Source organism: Paramisgurnus dabryanus, chromosome 1 (assembly GCF_030506205.2).
Source record: "Paramisgurnus dabryanus chromosome 1, PD_genome_1.1, whole genome shotgun sequence".
In the NCBI taxonomy this organism is placed as follows: domain Eukaryota; kingdom Metazoa; phylum Chordata; class Actinopteri; order Cypriniformes; family Cobitidae; genus Paramisgurnus; species Paramisgurnus dabryanus.
The window spans coordinates 54,368,625-54,387,967 of NC_133337.1; the positions used below are offsets into that span (position 1 = coordinate 54,368,625).

Consider the following 19,343-nt stretch of genomic DNA (forward strand, 5'->3'; position numbering starts at 1 on the left):
TTATGTACCTGATCCAAACCACGTCGGTTTGAAATCTGATTAAAAAGCAGATTTTTTGCAAGTGTTTTTTTGTCTGAAGAGTAAGATCAGATTTCATGTACTGTAGTTCGTTTTATTATAGGGATGTAAAGTGTACTGTAAATAATGTCAAGAAAGCAGTAAATGATTTCAAATACAGCATAGCATAACAATAATGCTTATGTTGTTTAAAGTGCCTTAGAGGTCATGAGAACATAAAAAGAGACAACATTTTAAATTTGACATCTTGGGCCCTATTTTAACGATCTGAAACGCAAGTGCGCAAAGCGCAAGTGACTTTGTGGGCGGATCTTGGGCGCTGTTCCTATTTTCCCGGCGGGATAAATAACTCTTGCACCAGCCGCAAATCAATAAGGGGTTGGTCTGAAGTAGGTTCATTATTCATAGGTGTGGTTTGGGCGTAACGTCAAATAGACCAATCAGAACGTCATCCAACATTCCCTTTAAACGCAAGTGCACAAGTTCCATGGCGGGTTGCTATTATTATGACGGATTTACCAGGCGCACGCCAGGAGCGGTTCACAGCCGAGGAGACCGACGTTCTTGTAACAGCAGTCAAAGACAGAGAAGTTGTTTTGTATGGGAATGGGAGAAACCCGCCCAAATCAGCGTTGGTTAAACAGGCGTGGGAGAAAATAGCCACAATTGTCTCATCAGCTGGCATCCCAAGGATGTTGCGCCGCAAGCGCTACAATGATGTCAGGAGACGGGGGAATCCCAAGCTTGCCAGCATAAATCGGGCACGCCGAGTAATGGGAGGTGGATCTCTACACAGGACCTGACGCCAGCAGAGGACATTGCTGCGTCCACCCTCACCGCTGAAAGCCAAGAAACACAAGCAGTCCAACCCCAAAGTACACTTACAAATCAAGTTCACATACATTAAGGTTTCTTATGAAAACATTTTAATAATTATTTACATAAAATAAACGTAATACAGCCACACAACAAACGTATATTTTAAAATATTTTAATCGTTATTTGCATGATAATTTTTTAACGCAGCCACACAAAATAAATAAAAACTATCACCACAATGCTCACCACAATGATTTCCCTTATCTCATGTGTTAATATTTTTTATTGTAACAATTTATGATTTGCAAAAATAACTGTTGCATCTGTGTAGATTAGATAAGCAAAGTGTGTGTGCGTTGTGCACGCTATACATTATGGTCAAGCATGCGCCCTTAAAATAGCATAATGAACCACGCGCAACACGCCACTGACTTTAGACTAGTTTTTTCTGGTCAGTGGCGCAATTGTTTTTTGAAACTGCAAAATAGCATCAGGGATGGTTTGCGCCAGAACACGCCGGAGCGCAAGTTCATTCCCTAGTTTGCCAACGTGCGTCTGTGGAGGGAAAAACCCGCTGTGTGCCAGTGCAAAATACGAATGATACATGCGTCACTGACAAAGTCAATTGCGCTGGGTGCAAGATAGGGTCCCTTATGTGTATACAGTGACACAACATGTCTTTTGGCAACCTGCTGCTGCTTAAATGGATAGTTGAAAATGAAAATAATGTAATTAACGAATAGTTTCAAACCTGTAAGACCTCCGTTCATCTTTGGAAACACAGTTTAAGATGTTTTAGATTTAGTCCGAGAGCTTTCTGACCCTCCATTGAAAATGTATGTGTGGTATATTGTCCATATCCAGAAAGGTCATAAAAACATCATCAAAGTAGCCCATGTGACATCAGTGGGTCAGTAAGAATTGGTTAAGGCATTTAAAATACATTTTGGTCCAAAAATAACAAAAATGACGACTTAATTAAGCATTGTCTTCTCTCCTGTGTCTGTTGCAAATTCGCGCGCACAGTGACGCTGCTGACGTACGACGCTGCTGATGTGTTATCCTCAGACATGTTTGCGAACATTTTTTTTTTCAAACTTACAGCATGCGTCTCCCTCAGACTGTAAACACACGGGCGAAAAAAGCTGGGGCGCACCAGATAACACGTCAGCAGCGTTGTATATCAGCAGCGTCACTGCAGTCTTGTGCACATGGTTCACAACAGACCTGGAAGAGAAGACAATGCCGAATAAAGTCGTAATTTTTATTATTTTTGGACCAAAATGTATTTTCAATGCCTCAACACATTCTAACTGACCCACTGATGTCACATGGACTACTTTAATGATGTTTTTATTACCTTTCTGTACATGGACAGTATACCGTACATAGATTTTCAATTGATGTCAGAAAGCTCTCAAACTAAATCTAAAACATCATTAATGACATTATTTTCATTTTTGGGTGAACTATCCCTTTAAGTCATTATATTGGCTAGTGATTCAACAGGTTGGCCACATTGAAAAAATAACAACCCAGCACTTAGGGTTGAAATAACCCAGCAGAGGTTAATTTAAATCCAGTGGTTGGTGTACACAATTTTGGCTACAATAAAACATTTCTTCACTTACAATATGAAAAACTAATCAGATTTATGTAACACATGCACTGTTAAAAAACACAGCAAGTAAATGAATAAAATCTACATGGTTTTGCAAGTCAATTCAACCTATTATTAAAATGTTTGACCTGTGATAAGTTGACATAACAAATGAATACAATTTCAACTTGTTTTTTTTTTAAAGTTAAGTTAAAGTAACATAAAATATATGTTAATTTGACAAAATGCTGTGCTTATTTTACAGTATGGCTTTTCAAAATCTGAACTGACTTTAAAATACTAGTTTTCACACACATGCATGGCAAGGGCAGCGTATGACCTGATGTTAGAGTCATGAAGCGTCACATAGTAACTGACTTTATTTGACTCATGGTACAAACTCACCCCAACTGAAAGTTGTGTAATGTAATCTAGCCAGACTTCAAAAGTCAATGCAATCTCTCTTCAAAACATAATAAAGATTTATTATATACTGAATGTGGCAAACTATTTAAAGATATGTCAGTCTTGTTTAACAGTTTTGTCATCTGTTTTGTCCTGTGTTCGATTGGATTGCATTAGTGTTTGGTCAAAAGTTTTGGACGTCAGCTGTGCAGAAAATCAGCGTAATGTCTGCTGAATACTTAATGTGCACTTAAATGTATAAAAGGAACAGGTTTTATTACGAGCTTTTTAAAGGCATTAAAGCGTCAAGGTCAAACCCTGTATTTGGAATAAAGCATCCAAGCATTTTTGTCCAATTAATTCTGCCAATGGAGGCAAACGCAAGGTCAGTTAGCATTTACCGGGGAATGTTTTCTCGGTCCATCTGGTCTCAGTATAAGTGCAGCGTGCCATTTCAGAAACAATCACGGCCTGAGAGGCGTTTTAAGACAAAATCATTTCGGCATGTATTTTACAGTGCTCATAATTTTAAGGTGCTTTTCCGTCTTAATTTTCTTTGCTGAAAGCACACAAGCAGCTGAGAGTGCCGGGGTTGCCAGCAACAGACAGCATGTCTTTGTGCAGTTGATGGGAGGGCTGGCCAAGAGTCCGGCGTATGAACGGTTTAGGGCTGGGTTGAGGGGGCTTTGAGAAGGTGGTGATGACTGCAGAAGATGTAAGATCTCCACTTGTGTGCTGGGAGAGGCATGTGTTAACCATTTAACTTATTAATGATGCGTAAAATTAAAATAATGATGGCAACAAATATCAGAAAATTATGCTCATAACTTAAATATAATTACAACATAGGCCAATGTTCGCTGGAGTTTGTATAGCAGTGTTTCCTGGTCTTTTTGTCTTAGACATACCCTCAGTAAAGTTTAGTATCCTCCCAGGGGCCAGCTCTAGGCATGGGCAGGGATGGGCTAAGCCCACCCAAACGTCTGTCTTGCCCACCCAATCAGAATTTAGTCAAAGACATTGTTCATATTTTATTTTACTACAATTTAAACATTGGTCAAAAGCAATCTAATGCGGGCTATGTTTAAAGCAAAACATTTAATTATTTACCAGGCTACTGGTGAAGCAGGTCTTTACGCCTTCTAATGTAATCGGTCCTCATTTATGTCCAAGAGACTGAATAATTATCTTTTACATTTTAATCCTTTATTTTTTTATATTTAAAAACGTGTTTGTGTGCTGTGCATTTGTGTAATAAGCAAACACGTGTTGTCATCTTGTTTATAGGCACATATTACTAACGCGCTCTTTAAATAACAGAAACAGTATTGTAGTATTTTTGTTGCCTCAAAATAGCAACGCCCCAACAATGCGCCTGAACACACCTCATTTTCAGCCCGAAACGCCCATGGGTGCAAAAATGAGGCGCAAATGCATTTGCTATTTAAACAACGTGACCCTGAATGTGAAAAAGGTTATCATTTACAAAATTAAATTTCAATTCATGCATTTTGCTGCAATTCCCTATAACGTTTCTAAACCAATTCATGGAGATTTAAAATAGTTTTAATGCCAATTTTAACTCCCAATTGGTGTTGGCAAGTGATAATTTGGACTCACTTGAACACAGCAGTCGACTGAAAAATGAATATGAATAACAATGAATGTGTGGATGATCGTGAATGGCCAATCTGATAATGGCCATAATACTCCCTTATCCTTGGTTGTTACTGATATCAGATTGATCTTCAATACCTTAATTTTACTAAAGTTACAGATTTCATACAGTCTTTAATGAACCACCCACATAAAACATCTGTTAGATGAAATCTCTTAAAGATGGAAAAAAGTCAGCTGGACAGAAGCTTCATAGTAAAACTGAGCTTTGCTGCAGTTCCTGCCCACTCTTTAACCTTCCTTTCGCAGTAGCAGCTGACCGGTGCTGCTTCGTATTGTTTCTCTTGGCTTGCCAATTTGGCCGACTGGTGCTGGCTTTACAAAAATAGACAACATTCACAGTCCATTTATCAAAGGTAATGTGTATAATTTCTCCATAACTTTAATGTAGCATACTGATAACACCTTCAGTGATGGCATCTTTGTTTTATGCCGTTTTTACTTAGGTCTTGCCTTTTTCTGCTCTTCATGGCCTTAAGTTTTGGCAGTTGATTCTTTAATTTCTGTTTTACTAAGAAAATGTTTGGTGGACTTTGACCGGAGCCAAATGACCTTGGACACTCTCTACAATGGGTTTGGAGCTGCTTAGCCAAAACCGTAGCTGGGATTAAAAATAGCCATATAGCTTAACAGTACATCAGAGATTTGTTGAGGCGCACTGTGACCACATTATATGCCTTTTAAATGTTTACTGTAGTTTACCACTACTTGGAAAACATAGCCAGAGTCGCACCAAATGCTCTTTCTGTCTTCCTCCAAACTAGAAGATGTGGTCATTGAGAGTAAATGCATATTGAGAGCAGTGTGGGAAAAGTTGTGGCATCACTGTATTTATTCCTCTTTTATTGATCTGAGTACTTTCCACTGCTTCTCAAATTATAAGCAACGATTTGAGCCAGTTCCTTGATTTGTAGTAAAGCGCCATCATAAAAGCAGGTGATGTCGCTTTACCAATAATCAAGGAACTGACTTTACTGATAAGATGTGCGTGACAATCGCATGCGTTTTATCGTTTAGCCCTACTTAAAAACTTAAGAACGGACAGATAAGTTTAAACTAATTGTTTTGGAATTTCTCGATAAATGAGTATTAATCGTGGTCTCGTATATTAATGTTGAAGCCTGTGCAATGATGAGGTTTCCTGACATCCATCAATTAAACAGCGTTTCCTCGACATGGTGCGGTTTTCCTTGCAGGTTTGTTTGGCAAAAAAGAGGGTGGGGCATGAAATGATGATAGTGCTCGGGGTGATGACTGAAAGCGGTGACTGAGTATTCCTGACGTCACGTTTTTACGGAAGTCACAACAGCTTGTGAAAAATCCCTGCTACTTCAAGCAGGCTGTGTGAATTTGACTGTGAAATGTTTTGAAACTTATACAGTACTTACATAGCCCCTAGATCTCAGAAAAATTTCAAATTTGACAAATTTCAAATTTGACAATATGGGACCTTTTAAAGGGATAGTTCGGCCAAAAACGATATTAAACCCATGATTTACTCACCCCCAAGCTGTCCGAGTTGCATATGTCCATCGTTTTTCAGACAAACACATTTTCGGATATTTTAGAAAATGTTTTAAATTTTCAGTTGATTAAATGTAATGTTACGGGGTCCACCCATTAAGTCCAAAAAAAATGCGTCCATCCTTCACAAATTAAATCCAAACGGCTCCAGGATGATAAACAAAGGTCTTCTGAGGGTAATCCGCGCGGTGTTGTTGTAGAAATATCCATATTTAAAACTTTTTTAACGAAAATAAATACCTTCCGGTAGCGCCGCCATCTTAGTCGCGTCCGCATTCAGGATGATACTCTCTCCTGAATACAGAGGTGTCTAAGATGGCGGCGCTACCGGAAGGTATTTATTAGCATTTTTGTCCGAACTATCCCTTTAAATACCTGAATGTTCTCAATGTGTGAGATTTTCTCAATCTCAATGTGATCAATGCATCAACGTTTGCTTCCGTTGCATGTTATGTCCCAGTTCTTGCAGACTCTTGCTACACGAGTGGTTCTCAAACTGGGGGCCAAGAGATTGTGCCAGGGGGTCCCCAGTTTTATGACATTTTATAAAATACATACGTTTATACATTCTGTGTATTAAACCTCAGAAAAATAAGGCTACTAACCAACAGCACTACGTTGTATAATAAAATTTTTTCTTTAGTTAAAATTTTAAGAGGCCAGATGTGGTCTAGCTATTTTTGCGACTGACCTTATTGCATATGCATTTCTAGGAGTTTCCCTTTCAGACGCAAAATTGGGAGGAGAGTATTTAAATGATTCACGCTACTCAATTTACAAATGTTTGCATGCGTGGCATTACTTGTTTTTGTGCCATGATTTAACCCCTGAAAAAGCATGTCTTAAATCATTTTGCGCTTAAAAATGACTTAAATTGTAGCTGATAGAAGAGACATCAGAGAGCATGTGGTACAAGGCAGAGAATTGTTTTAACATGTATCAGTTTTTATGATTGCCACAGGAACATATTATTCAAAAATATTGTTTGCCAAGCCATGTATTTTATTTGCTGGAAGAAACAAAAGAGGAGTCACTAGGAGAAGTCACACAAGGTGTTTCAAAACTTATTGTAAACCTTCACCTAAACTTTTTCAGTGTCCTATGGCTTCGTTAGCTGTGATGTCCGTGGTGCTGAACTCAAGCGCTTCATACATTAGTAGATCACTCGCCACTCATCACCTCTGCTTGCGACCCTGAACTAATTTGCGCCGCTGTTAGTAGATTGCATTGGTCATTATGGAAGTCAGCTGTTGCGCCTGTGTTATTTAATCTGTGCTTTTTTAGTAAATTACCTACAGATATTACCACTCTCACGAATTGTGCTCTCACGCTAATTTGCCCCATTTAGTAAATCTGTCCCTAAGTTTTAGAATGTTTTATGACATAAGGGGCCCTATCTTGCACCCAGCGCAATTGACTTTGTCAGTGACGCATGTATCATTCGTATTTTGCACCGGCGCACAGCGGGTTTTTCCCTCCACAGACGCACGTCGGCAAACTAGGGAATGAACTTGCGCTCCCTGGGTGGTTCAGCGCAAAAAAAGAGGCGTGTTGCGGCGCAAACCATCCCTGATGCTATTTTGCAGTTTCAAAAAACAATTGCGCCACTGACCAGAAAAAAAAAGTTTAAAGTCAGTGGCGCGTTGCGCGTTGTTCATTATGCTATTTTAAGGGCGCATGCTTGACCATAATGTATAGCGTGCACAACGTGCATACACTTTGCATCTTATCTACACAGATGCAACAGTTATTTTTGCAAATCATAAATTGTTACACTTAAAAATATTAACACACGAGATAAGGGGAATCATAGTGGTGAGCATTGTGGTGATAGTTTTTATTTATTGTGTGGCTGCGTTAAAAAATTCTCATGCAAATAACGATTAAAATATTTTCATAAGTTTGTTGTGTGGCTGTATTACGTTTATTTTATGTAAATAATAATTAAAATGTTTTCATAAGAAACCTTAATGTATATGAATTGATTTGTAAGTGTACTTTGGGGTTGGACCTTGCTTGCGTTTCTTGGGTCCGATTTCAAAGCCCCCAAACCCTTTCAGCGGTGAGGGTGGACGCAGCGATGTCCTCTGCTAGCGTCAGTCATGTGTAGGCAGATCCACCTCCCGTTACACGGCGTGCCCGATTTATGCTGGCAAGCTTGGGATTCCCCCGTCTCCTGACATCATTGTAGAGCTTGGCGCAACGATGGGGTTGCCAGCTGATGAGACTGTGGCTATTTCCTCTCACGCCTGTTTAACCTACGCTGATTTGGGCGGGTTTCTCCAATCCCCATACAAAACAACTTCTCTGTATTTGACTGCTCTTACAAGAACGTAGGTCGTCTCGGCTGTTAACCGCTCCTGGCGTGCGCATGGTAAATCCGTCATAATAATAGCAACCCGCCATGGAACTTTCGCCCTTGCATTTAAAGGGAATGTTGGATAGCGTTCTGATTGGTTTATTTGACGTTACGCCCAAACCACACCTATGAATAATGAACCTACTTCAGACCAACCCCTTATTGATTTGCGCCCGGCGCAAGAGTTATTTCTCACGCCGGGAAAATAGCAACAGTGCCCAAGATCCGCCCACAAACTCACTTGCGCGTTGCGCTTCGCACTTGCGTTTCAGATCGTTAAAATAGAGCCCAAGTTCTCTTTGGGGGGGCCGCAAAACTCATGCTTGACTCATAGCATTCATTTTCATGTACAGAGAACCATTTAAAACAATGTGTTGCTAAAGATAAAACTTTTTTCCTAAAACAGAACTGCAAATTGTGCGCAAGCAACAAGAATTTGTTAACTGTTTGGCAGAAATGTATGTTTCTGCCGCATTAGCTATTGATGTCTTTGCACGGGTCATACTGTATCAAATTGAAAAGTACTGTAATTACGTTGACTCATATGCACCATTTTCATAGGAGTAATTATTTTTTTCTCTTTTCTCTCTTTTTCTTGCAGGTTTCAGGAGTATAAGGCTCTGGAGACTCTGGTAGCTCTGCTAAAAGACCAACCCGAAGAGGTTCTTGTTAATGTAGTAGGAGCACTGGGTGAATGTGCACAAATACCTGAGAATCTTGCCACCATCCGCAAGAGTGGTGGGATCCAACCACTGGTCAACCTTCTCACCGGCACCAATCAGGCCCTGTTGATCAACGTCACAAGGGCCGTGGGAGCCTGTGCCACTGACCCTGAGAACATGACGTAAGTCTCAATTAGATAATATGTGTAAATTAACTCATCTATAGCCAACTTTACAGTGCTGGTGTTTTCAGCTTGATCTACTTATAAATGATGCACTCTTAAAAATGAAGGGTGCTCCACGATGAACAATCATTGGCTGAAATCTTCCATAAAAAAACTTTTCTTTGTAGTCTAGTAGTCTGCCTCCTCTCTCTTATACTAAACATTCTTTGGTATTGCTGGATTTACTAACATCTAGCATTGATGCAACATCTTAAAAAAGGTGGCAGTTGCTCCTGATCTTACCTATCCACTTAAGTCAATGCTTTTTTACTTTTACACCTCTGCTTTAGACTTCTAAAATAACTAGATACCCACAGTAATCTATGCTTCTCATTCTATTGGCACATTTTCCCTTTGCTTACAAGAAAACTATATTCTCAGATTTAGTTTTGTGCTCTTACAGTAGTTAACCTAGAACAGTTGTGCAAAAACAGTCCAGGAACTGACAACACTCATGGTGTTTAACCTTGGCCCTAAATTCCCTCTCATTGTTGCCATTGGCTGAGTTTTGGATGACAATGCATTGTTCTGTTTTCTGTAAAAGATCCATGTTAACCTCTTCTTCAGAGGATCCGACGGGCCCTGGGGTGTGCAGCTTGACCGAGGTCCACACACCGCACACGCAGGGTGAGAGCCCTCGGCTCTTAGTGCTGTAATAACAGGGCCCAGAGATCTGTTTACTCTACCTGCTGTGAGACTCATAGCTGTGGCCAGGGTGGAGGTCATGAATTGTCTCAATGTGGTCAGTTTGAATAAACTGCAGAGCACTTCTTACAACGACCATTTGGACCTGACTGACTAAACAGAAACTGGTGAAAATCAGCACAAATGACTCCACAAAATATTTTTTATGCAGATTATTCTTTTTTTTTAATTCTTTTATTATTTTATTAGTATTAATCTATTATGTTTTGAGAACATAAAGTGCTATGTGATGATCCCTATTATCTCTTTCATTTTAATGGAAGCTTGGCGACCTTCGGCAACACAAGTGACAGTGACCATTGGTGACAGTAAGTGGGTGTGTCCAGCTACAAGACAAAGATAAAAAAATTCATCTTTATTCAAATTATGCACGACTTTTCAAAGATTAGCAAAGGGAGTAACTTAGTGAAGATTACGTCATCCGTCTTTCGTCATTTGTTACTAATAGGGGCTTACAAACTGGAGTCCCCAAGAAGGTCCAAGGGGGTCCCCAGATAATTTCAGAGAAAAAAGACAAATTAATTAAATTGTTAAAGTATTCTATTTACTATGTAGCCAATTATTTAAAGGGGCATTTCACAAGATTTTTTTAAGATGTCAAATAAATATTTGGTGTACTCCGAGTACGTACTGTATGTGAAGTTCTAGCTCAAAATACCATATAGATAATTTATTATAGCTTGTTAAATTTGCCACTTTGTAGGTGTGAGCAAAAATCTGCCTTTTTTGGGTGTGTCCTTTTAAATGCAAATGAGTTGATACCTGCAATAAATGGCAATGCCGTGGTTGGGGATCAAGTAAGAAATAATTGACGACGAGCGGTTGAATTATTTGAAATTAATGCACACCCAAGGTGCTAATATATATAAATAGTTACACTGCGGGTGTGCATTATTTTCAAAAAATGTAAAGACCTTTTATTGCTCTGGTGGTTATTTAAAGACATATTGACAGGTTAGGTGTGCGTTTTACATTAAAATAATCAACACCCATGAAAATTTTTGTCAACCGATCAGAATAAATCATTCAACAGCCCTGTGGTATAAGGGGCAGTATTATCCCCTTCTGACATCACAAGGTGAGCCAAATTTCAATGACCTATTTTTTCACATGCTTGCAGAGAATGGTTTACCAAAACTAAGTTACTCGATTGATCTTTTTCACATTTTCTAGGTAAAAAAGCACTGGGGACCCAAATATAGCACTTATACATGAGAAAAGTCAGATTTTCACGTGTCCCTTTTAAGTTTGGAAACAATATGTTTAAATGTTTCTTCATGCAAAAAATTTAAATATAAAAATGTATATTTAAATGAATATATATATGTTAGGAAGGGGGTTCTCTGCAAAGGGTTCATCATGTTTGGGGGTCCTTGCCATCACCAAGTTTAAAAAGCAATGGTTACTAGGAAAAAACAAATTAGGAATGCCTTCTATAGACCTCATTGAAAGAGACAGGGTGACCCACAGCGACAAAGTCGCTAGCAGTGTGCATCCAGCATTAGACTCTGAAGTGTAGCAGCAAACAGTGGTCAGATTTTTTGTTAAGCCAATCAGTAGTGTTGTAGTCAGTAGTGTTGTTACCGAGACCAAGTCATAACCAAGACCAAGACAGGCCGAGACCTAGACAAGACCAAGACTTTAAAGGGTCGAGACCAAGTCAAGACCAAGACAGGCTGAGACCAAGTCAAGACCAAGATGAGTGCAAGTCACTGCATTAAAACACTTATGATAAAATGTGAAATATGCATATGATTAGGCACTTCTTGTCTGTGTCTGTGTGCATGTGCGTGCGTGCGTGCGTGTGCGTGTGTGTGTGTGTGTGTGTGTGTGTGTGTGTGTGTGTGTGTGTGTGTGTGTGTGTGTGTGTGTGTGTGTGTGCGTGCGTGTGTGTGTGTGTGTATGTGTGTGCGTGCATGCTGGTCTCGAGAACTACAACACTACCAATCAGAGTGGGGTGTTTTATGCATGTTCATAGGACGATCCGTCCATATCTGGGAAGCATTGGATGCGCGAGAACGCTAATGTTTTTGATTACTGTATAGTCTGAGCTCAGTCTTTGGGTTCATTCGTTTTTTCCTGATAACAAGTATATCCAATCCAAGTGTGTAGAGTTTTCTAAATGGGTCCGTGTCTTTTTCAGTGGCTAAGTCTGCTGGAAATTATATATGCAATTTCACCACACACTTTGAGCATAAAGACTCGAAAAGACTTATTATGTAAAAATCATCTTAATGTATGGTAGTCTTACATGCATGTTAGTTTATTTTATGGTTTTGCAGCTATAAATGGAAAACCCCAACCCTTTGACTCCTGTCATAGTTTTCCAGCTTTTAAATGCTATTGCTTCACACGAGCTTCGCCAATCCTGTAAGACATCATGTTTTAACTTTATTTCCTGCTCTCTGATTTGAGATCCACCAAGAGCATGAATCCTTCTGCTGTACTTGTGCTGTCATCTCCGCATCTTGAAACGGTGTAATACTGGCTTCAAAACAAACATAATTTTCGTCAGTGTCAACTCATGCAGCAAACACGTAACCGTCGTCGTTTCCAGAGATCTGAGTATCGTTTTTCTGTATATTTAGCACATCTGATTCCCATTGCTTTTATGAGATGGTTATAGACTGCAGTCCCCTTCTTAATTAATGCTGGACACAAATGAAGAGCGTTTTGTTCTCTCTGTCTTCGGCAGCTGAACGCACACCGCCTTTGTCTGTAAGATTAATACGTTTATGGACGTGAGCGGCCGCAGTGGCGTAGTAAAAATCCACAAAGCTTGTTTATGAAGAAATCAGGTCATTCATTTCATTTAACTGCTATACCTCAGTAGATCCATGTAACAGGTCCTAAAGAACAGTTGTTCTTGTTTTCTCATGGTATGTATATTTAGGATTTGCATTTTTTTTAATTTTCGTTCTTTGCTCTGCTTTTGTATGCATTTCTGTTCCTCTTAGTTCCATGTTGTTACTTATTTTGAGAGTTACGGCATGAACAGTGGTTTGCAAAGCAATTAGCATAGCTCATGTTTGATTGTTTACAGACAGAACACTATGTTCTGCCTGTTTCTAAAAGTAAGCCACTTTTGAAAATATCAAAATGCACTGGTTTAAATAAAGCTTAAGTCCAATTAAGAAGTGTTGCTGGTTTTAGAATTCTTAACATTTTCTATGAATTTTAATACCCAAGTTAAACAAAGTGATGCCCAATGTCTAAATCAGGGTGCCCAGTCTCGATCCAGGATGGCTGGAGTCCTGGAGAGTTTAGCTCCAACCCTAATCAAACATGGCTGAAGCAGCTCATTAAGGTCTTACTAAACGCAATTTAGGCAGGTGTGCTGAGGCAAATTGGAGCTAAACCCAGCAGGACACTGGCTCTCCACAACCGAGAATATACCTAAATGTTATTTCAAAACTCTTTCACAGTACTTAGATTTATTGAATGTATTGAAATGTATGTAATGGCCATTAACACTTCCACCCTCCATTTTGCACAATGTTATCATGCACATGGATGTGGTGCACATATCCCATCCTCTGCACCACCCACACACCACTTGATTTCTGGCTACATCCTGCTGCTCTAGGGTTGTCTCCTCAGTATATACATCTTAACCTATTGAGGTACAGGGCTATCTCCCACTATTGTTGCTAGTATTTATTGCCCCCTCAGGATAGTGGGGCCTTCCCTATTTTCATGCTACTCAAACTGATTTATGAGGATGTGGTGGGTAGGTACGCCTGTCCCTCTAACCCAACCCCTTGCCCATTCACAGCCCCCCTTTGCAGCGTGGTTTAGCAATTACGATTGCATTGAATATCGGCCTTGTCGCTGGATGCACACATGGGAAACAGGTTACGCGTTATTTATACCTGACAAACGGACCGCACTAAAGAGTCTTTTTCCCAGCATCTGACTACATCCTTTGCTCGAATCGTATCCGCAGAATGAAATACAGCCTGTTCTTGAGCAAACCTCGCTCAGGAGCAAAAAATATAGAGAGACTTGTCTATGCGAATGTTTGACTTGGAAAAGTGACTTTCTCTGGGTTTTTCCTTCTCCGAATGTGCATCGGGTTAGGTGGCGCGACTCGGTGCAGGTGTGTGAATGTGCGTGTTTGTCAACGGCCGCTATAAATACCCACACGGACTCCTAAAAGTGCGGGTCAGTCTGAGGGCAAGATGGCGCGAACATGTTTTAATGGAGTTATTGGAAGGTGAGCAGGGAGTTCCGGTATAAAAGACGGAGCAGGTGGGATGTGATGGGAAAGCCATGCTGAGCTTCTTTCTGATCTGCTACTGGAATGGTTTCATCATCACGGCAGGAGATAACCCTGGGAAAAACAGACATATAAACATGTTGGGGAACAAGATTTGAGCTCACACTGTACATTGTGTTGTAATTTAACTAAAAATTTAATAACTTAGCTGTCCACTTTTCATATTATCTTTCAGGATCATTGATCGTCTTGATGGTGTACGTCTTCTGTGGTCTTTGCTGAAAAACCCCAATCCAGAAGTTCAGGCAAGTGCTGCCTGGGCCATCTGCCCCTGCATTGAGAATGCAAAGGTATGCTTCATCTTGCAATCTCTCTCTCTCTCTCTCTCTCTCTCTCTCTCTCTCTCTCTCTCTCTCTCTCTCTCTCTCTCTCTCTCTCTCTCTCTCTCTCTCTCTCTCTCTCTCTCTCTCTTCAGTGATTTATAGCAGCTACCACCATTCTACAAGTCAACACATATATAACACATAAAACACTTTTATTACTTTAATTACTTTATCAAATGTATGGGTATGTGTGGATTTATACTTAATGCTGGCACAGACCAAGTCTGGTTCCCTGAGCCTCTTGTGTAATACGCTATAACAAATGCCTTATTGTTCCTGCAGATTAACAACACAGTTACAAATATAACAGCATTGGTTGAAAAATCCATGTATATTTATGTAAAAAATACTTGTATTTGGTCTTCTCAGGGGAAGAATTCGTACTGGTTGATCTTTCTCTACTCCCTGTTTCCCCCAGGCTGTAATATGCGATTGAACCAATTCATTTATTTATTGAGTCGGGATCAAAACAGTACAGCAGTCCTCAGACTAATTGCTAACCGAGTACGCCACCGTTTGCATCTCATTTATGGTGCACATTTTTTAAATGCCACATGCTTACTTAGGTCGGGATAGAGGAGAGTTGGGCTGGTGGCAAGAACTACACAAAATAATGTTGTACCCATCCAAACTAGGAACCTGATCGGCCTCACAGCAGCGGTTATTTAGATAAAGGCCCATGTGGCTTGAGTTAGCAGCTCCAGGGCCCGATTTATGAAAATCATGCTTGAGGAACCGCATCTGGGGGCTTCAGAATCCCTGCCAGTGAACAAACACACACACACACGCAGCTGGTACGTACTATGAATCCCTAAGTGATTATAAGCTACCGTAAGATGTGCTTTGTTCTTAATCAGCATTGGATGTTCAGGATAAAACACGCTGCTGTCTGTTTTAATGAGGATTGTGCTTAATTATCCCAATGCTTAGAGAATCATAATGCATTATTCAGTAACCTTCAGGAAACTTTTTTGTTTGTTTGTGGTGCCCAAAAAGTAAAGGTGCTCCAAAGGTTCCTCACAGCGTTACCATAGAAGAACCCTTTTTGGGTCCTCAAAGAACCATTTAGTCATACCTTTTAAAATCAAAACAGCCTTTATCCACTAAAAAGAACCCTTTTTTAAAAAACACAGAAAGGTTTTTTGGATGTTTAAGAGCCTTTATTACGTTGCTTAAAAGAACGTAATTTGGTATAATACAGTGTGTTTCGCGTAGTTTACATTATTTGCCACATACCATAGATTACTCCTCTATGCCCCCCTGATTGGCCGAATACCTCAGGCGAGTGACAGAAATATGATGCTCCTTACCATATTTGGAAGATTAGCTCCCAACAGTAGATAATATTTTCTTTAGTGTCCCTTATTAATACAAGCCTGAATCTGATCCAGAAAATGCATGACCAAGCTGATCGATCAACTTTTTCACCTGTCATGTGCGTGGTTCGTAATTTCAAAATATGTGTTTGGTGTGTCGAGTGTGAATCGATGTGCATCACGTGTCTGCTGCAGACGCATCTAAAGGGTTTATGATAAAAGAGATGCTCGCGTTTGCCAGATACTCCCATATAGGGCTGCACAATGTGAGGAAAAGTTGCGATGTGCGGCGACATTCTTTAATGTTGCGATGACTATGTGAGTTGTGATAAATATTTTATATTTTTTCATGTTTTAGGGGCCATTCACATGTCGCGCCTAAAAACGCGTGGAAAACGCTAGACACGTAGATTATTGTCACATGACCTGCACGCTGTGCTTGTGTCATTCTGAAAAGTTAAAATGTTTTTGAAAAAAAAAACGAGCGTGTCGCACCGCATGCGAGTCGCGACCCAGCGCTTCCAGAGCACACATACTGCGCGCCTACATTTGAAATAATGAACTTGAGTGCGCAATAGACGCAATATGTGAATCACCGCTTCCACAGTACCTGTGTTTGTGGCGTCATCTCTCCTAAATCCAAAATAATTCCATGATGTAGCTGAAGTGCTGTTCCTTTTCACCACAAGGTCTTCGTCTGACAACACATTTTCCTCACTCTTCTCTCCTTTCTCCACCATCGTTTTTGCTAACAGGCACAGCGTCGCAACTGACACCTCACAAATCAATCTGAGCGTAGCTGACTTGGGGTTTCCCCTGATTGGCCTAATAACATGAACGTGCAAACCATCCATGCGTCCCAAACTGCCTACTTCCATACTATATAGTATGCAAAGAGTACAAGAAGAAGTGCTGTTCGCCTACTATATAGTATGGAAGTATGCGGTTTGGGACGCAGGGCATGTCTTCAGGACTAAACGTGATAGGTCAAACGTTTATTACATGCGCTTACCATTTTCCCTTCATTCATCGCGTCAAGGCTGTCTGTTTCGATGTGTTCATCGCGTGAGTTCATATCGCGATGACAATGAAAATTCGATGTATTGTTCAGCCCTACTCCCATAATCTCATGCGTAATCAGAGTTTACTGTTAAGGGAGTGTCTTGCGTGTATTTTGTGAACGTGAGCGTCTCTTTTATCATAAACCGTTTTGACGCTTGTTCAGCAGGCACTTATTTTGACAAAACAAGTGATGCACATGGTTCACATGACGCAACAAACACATATTTTGAAAACACAAACACATATGACACTCCGAACACATTTTGAATTTGCGCACCTCGGAAGAGCAGTCACCAGCTGCCACTGTTACACACCAAAAGAAGTGTAAAATCATGAAATTTAAAATAGGAGCTCTTTAAAAAAAGCCAAAAATGGTTCTTCTATGGCATTGTGAAACTACTTTATTTTAAAGAGTGTACATTGTTCTTTACCTTTTGTGCAATGGACAGTTTCTATGCATGTTTCTTTGGAAGGTTCTTAGTGGAACCAGACAGCCTGTATGTCCCTGTGGAACATGATTTCTGCATAGGACACATCCTTGTTGGTTTTGGAATAACATTCCAACAAAAGTTCAACCAAAAGGTTTAGATGTAATGTTAGGTTAGATTTAGGGTCTGTATCAACCCCTCAGTCTGGTTTTAGGGATGAGTTTATGGTTAAGGGTAGAGAGTTTTTTCTTTGACAAGAGTATTTTTTCAGGACCATTAAAGGACAGAGGGTCTTTAGCCGATTTTTGTAAGATCTTGCTTCAAAGTAGTCTTTGTCATACTAAACTGCAGTAGAATCCATGTTGATTAATTTTCTAATTTTTCTCTTCTCTTGTATTCATCTTGTTCTTTCCTTTTTGTCCCTCGGGGTCGTCTTTCTTTTCAGCTTGCCTTGCATCACTTTTTGTACTCTGTTAGTGTTTCATCCGTTTTCTCGCTTTCTCTCTTCCTCCCTCTCTGCACATCTCGCTCCGTGCTGTGTTTGCTGATGTGGAACTTAGTTGGGGATGTTTTTGTGGGCTCTGGGTTGAAAGGGTTCCTTAGTGACCCTCCGCAGCTGGTGGCTCTGCCATACTTCCTCTCTCTCTCTCGTTCCCAGTCTTCATCAGTATTCCTGTACTGCCATTTCCTGTGTGAGACACGCTGCAGATCCCTCCCCTCTCCTCCAAGATCTCTGTGTTTTTTGCTCAGACATGCTAAACCAAGAGCTCATCATTTGGCATGACTTTAGAGGCTGACCCTCCCATCTATACTCTGATGTTGCTGTCTTCACGCCACTTCCTACTTTTGACCTTTTCTGGATCTTTTCTTGTTTTTCTTACTGTGATCTTGTATGCTGGACCACTTTGTACTGTACAGTGTACAAGAGGTTTTTTAGGCTGTTTTGAGAAACACAAGGTTATATGGGGCTAGATTTGTTGTTGGTGCTTTAAACTTTGTGCTGCTGTTATGAGATGTAATTCAGTGAGTCCAGTCCTTTTTATAAATGGCCACTCGTAACCAGCTTTATCGGTGGAAAAACACACTTTAATTTAATTATTTAAAAAAATATGAAGAGGTCAGATGCAAAAAGCTCATCTGATATGTTTTCTTGTACTTTAAAAGAACATTTTGATCAAACTTTTAATGGGTTTTGCCAACAACAAACCAGTATTTTTGAATGGCCTGAGGCTGGGATTAAGGCGAATCTGTCTACTTGTGCAATAAAATATAATTTTATTAATATTATTATTTTTTATTATTATTATTGGATGATTGATTTTATTTCTTAAACACATTAGGGAGACTTAAAAAAACATTATGACCTGAAGAACATTCATGATGCTGATATAAAATTATTTGACAGAGTACACTTAATGGCATTTTAATGACAAATTAAATTTGTACCACTGTAGTTGAGGTCACAAAAAATTAATGACGCAGTTATAAAACAATATGACAGAGTTTTAACACTTAATGACATTTTAATCTCAAATTAAATTTGTATCACTGGTATAAAGTGGTCAGTTATGTTGCCTTGGTAATGTCAAGTTGTCATGACAAGTTATGATGTATCCATTTATGCTAAGTTGTCATAACTAAGACATCTCAAACAATGCCATCTTTGCATTAAAAGTTACATAATTGAACAAATGACCCTTAGTGACAGCTGTCATAAACATGCATAAAGTCATGTCATGATTATCAAGGTGTCGTGTCAGTCTTATGAACACCTCTTCAAGTAAAGTGTTACCGATACGCCTTATGTAATTCAAATTGAAATGAACTGTTGGACATAACCAGAGCAGAAAAAGTGGCCTATGCTACTCCATTAATGCATCACATTACCTGTACTACTCACGTTTTGCCAAGTGTTTGATGTCCTAAGGGCAACATAATATTG

The 19,343-nt window shown here is 39.8% G+C and overlaps 1 protein-coding gene across 1 annotated transcript in view; it reads left to right on the plus strand.

Annotated features, from left to right (window-relative positions):
• odad2 (outer dynein arm docking complex subunit 2) overlaps positions 1 to 19,343 on the plus strand; it is a 69,712-nt gene that overhangs the window by 36,142 nt on the left and 14,227 nt on the right. Inside the window, exons 15-16 of the mRNA XM_065242812.1 lie at positions 9,004 to 9,246; positions 14,448 to 14,562. Coding sequence (XP_065098884.1) covers positions 9,004 to 9,246; positions 14,448 to 14,562 — 358 coding nt within the window. The remainder of the gene's footprint in view (positions 1 to 9,003; positions 9,247 to 14,447; positions 14,563 to 19,343) is intronic.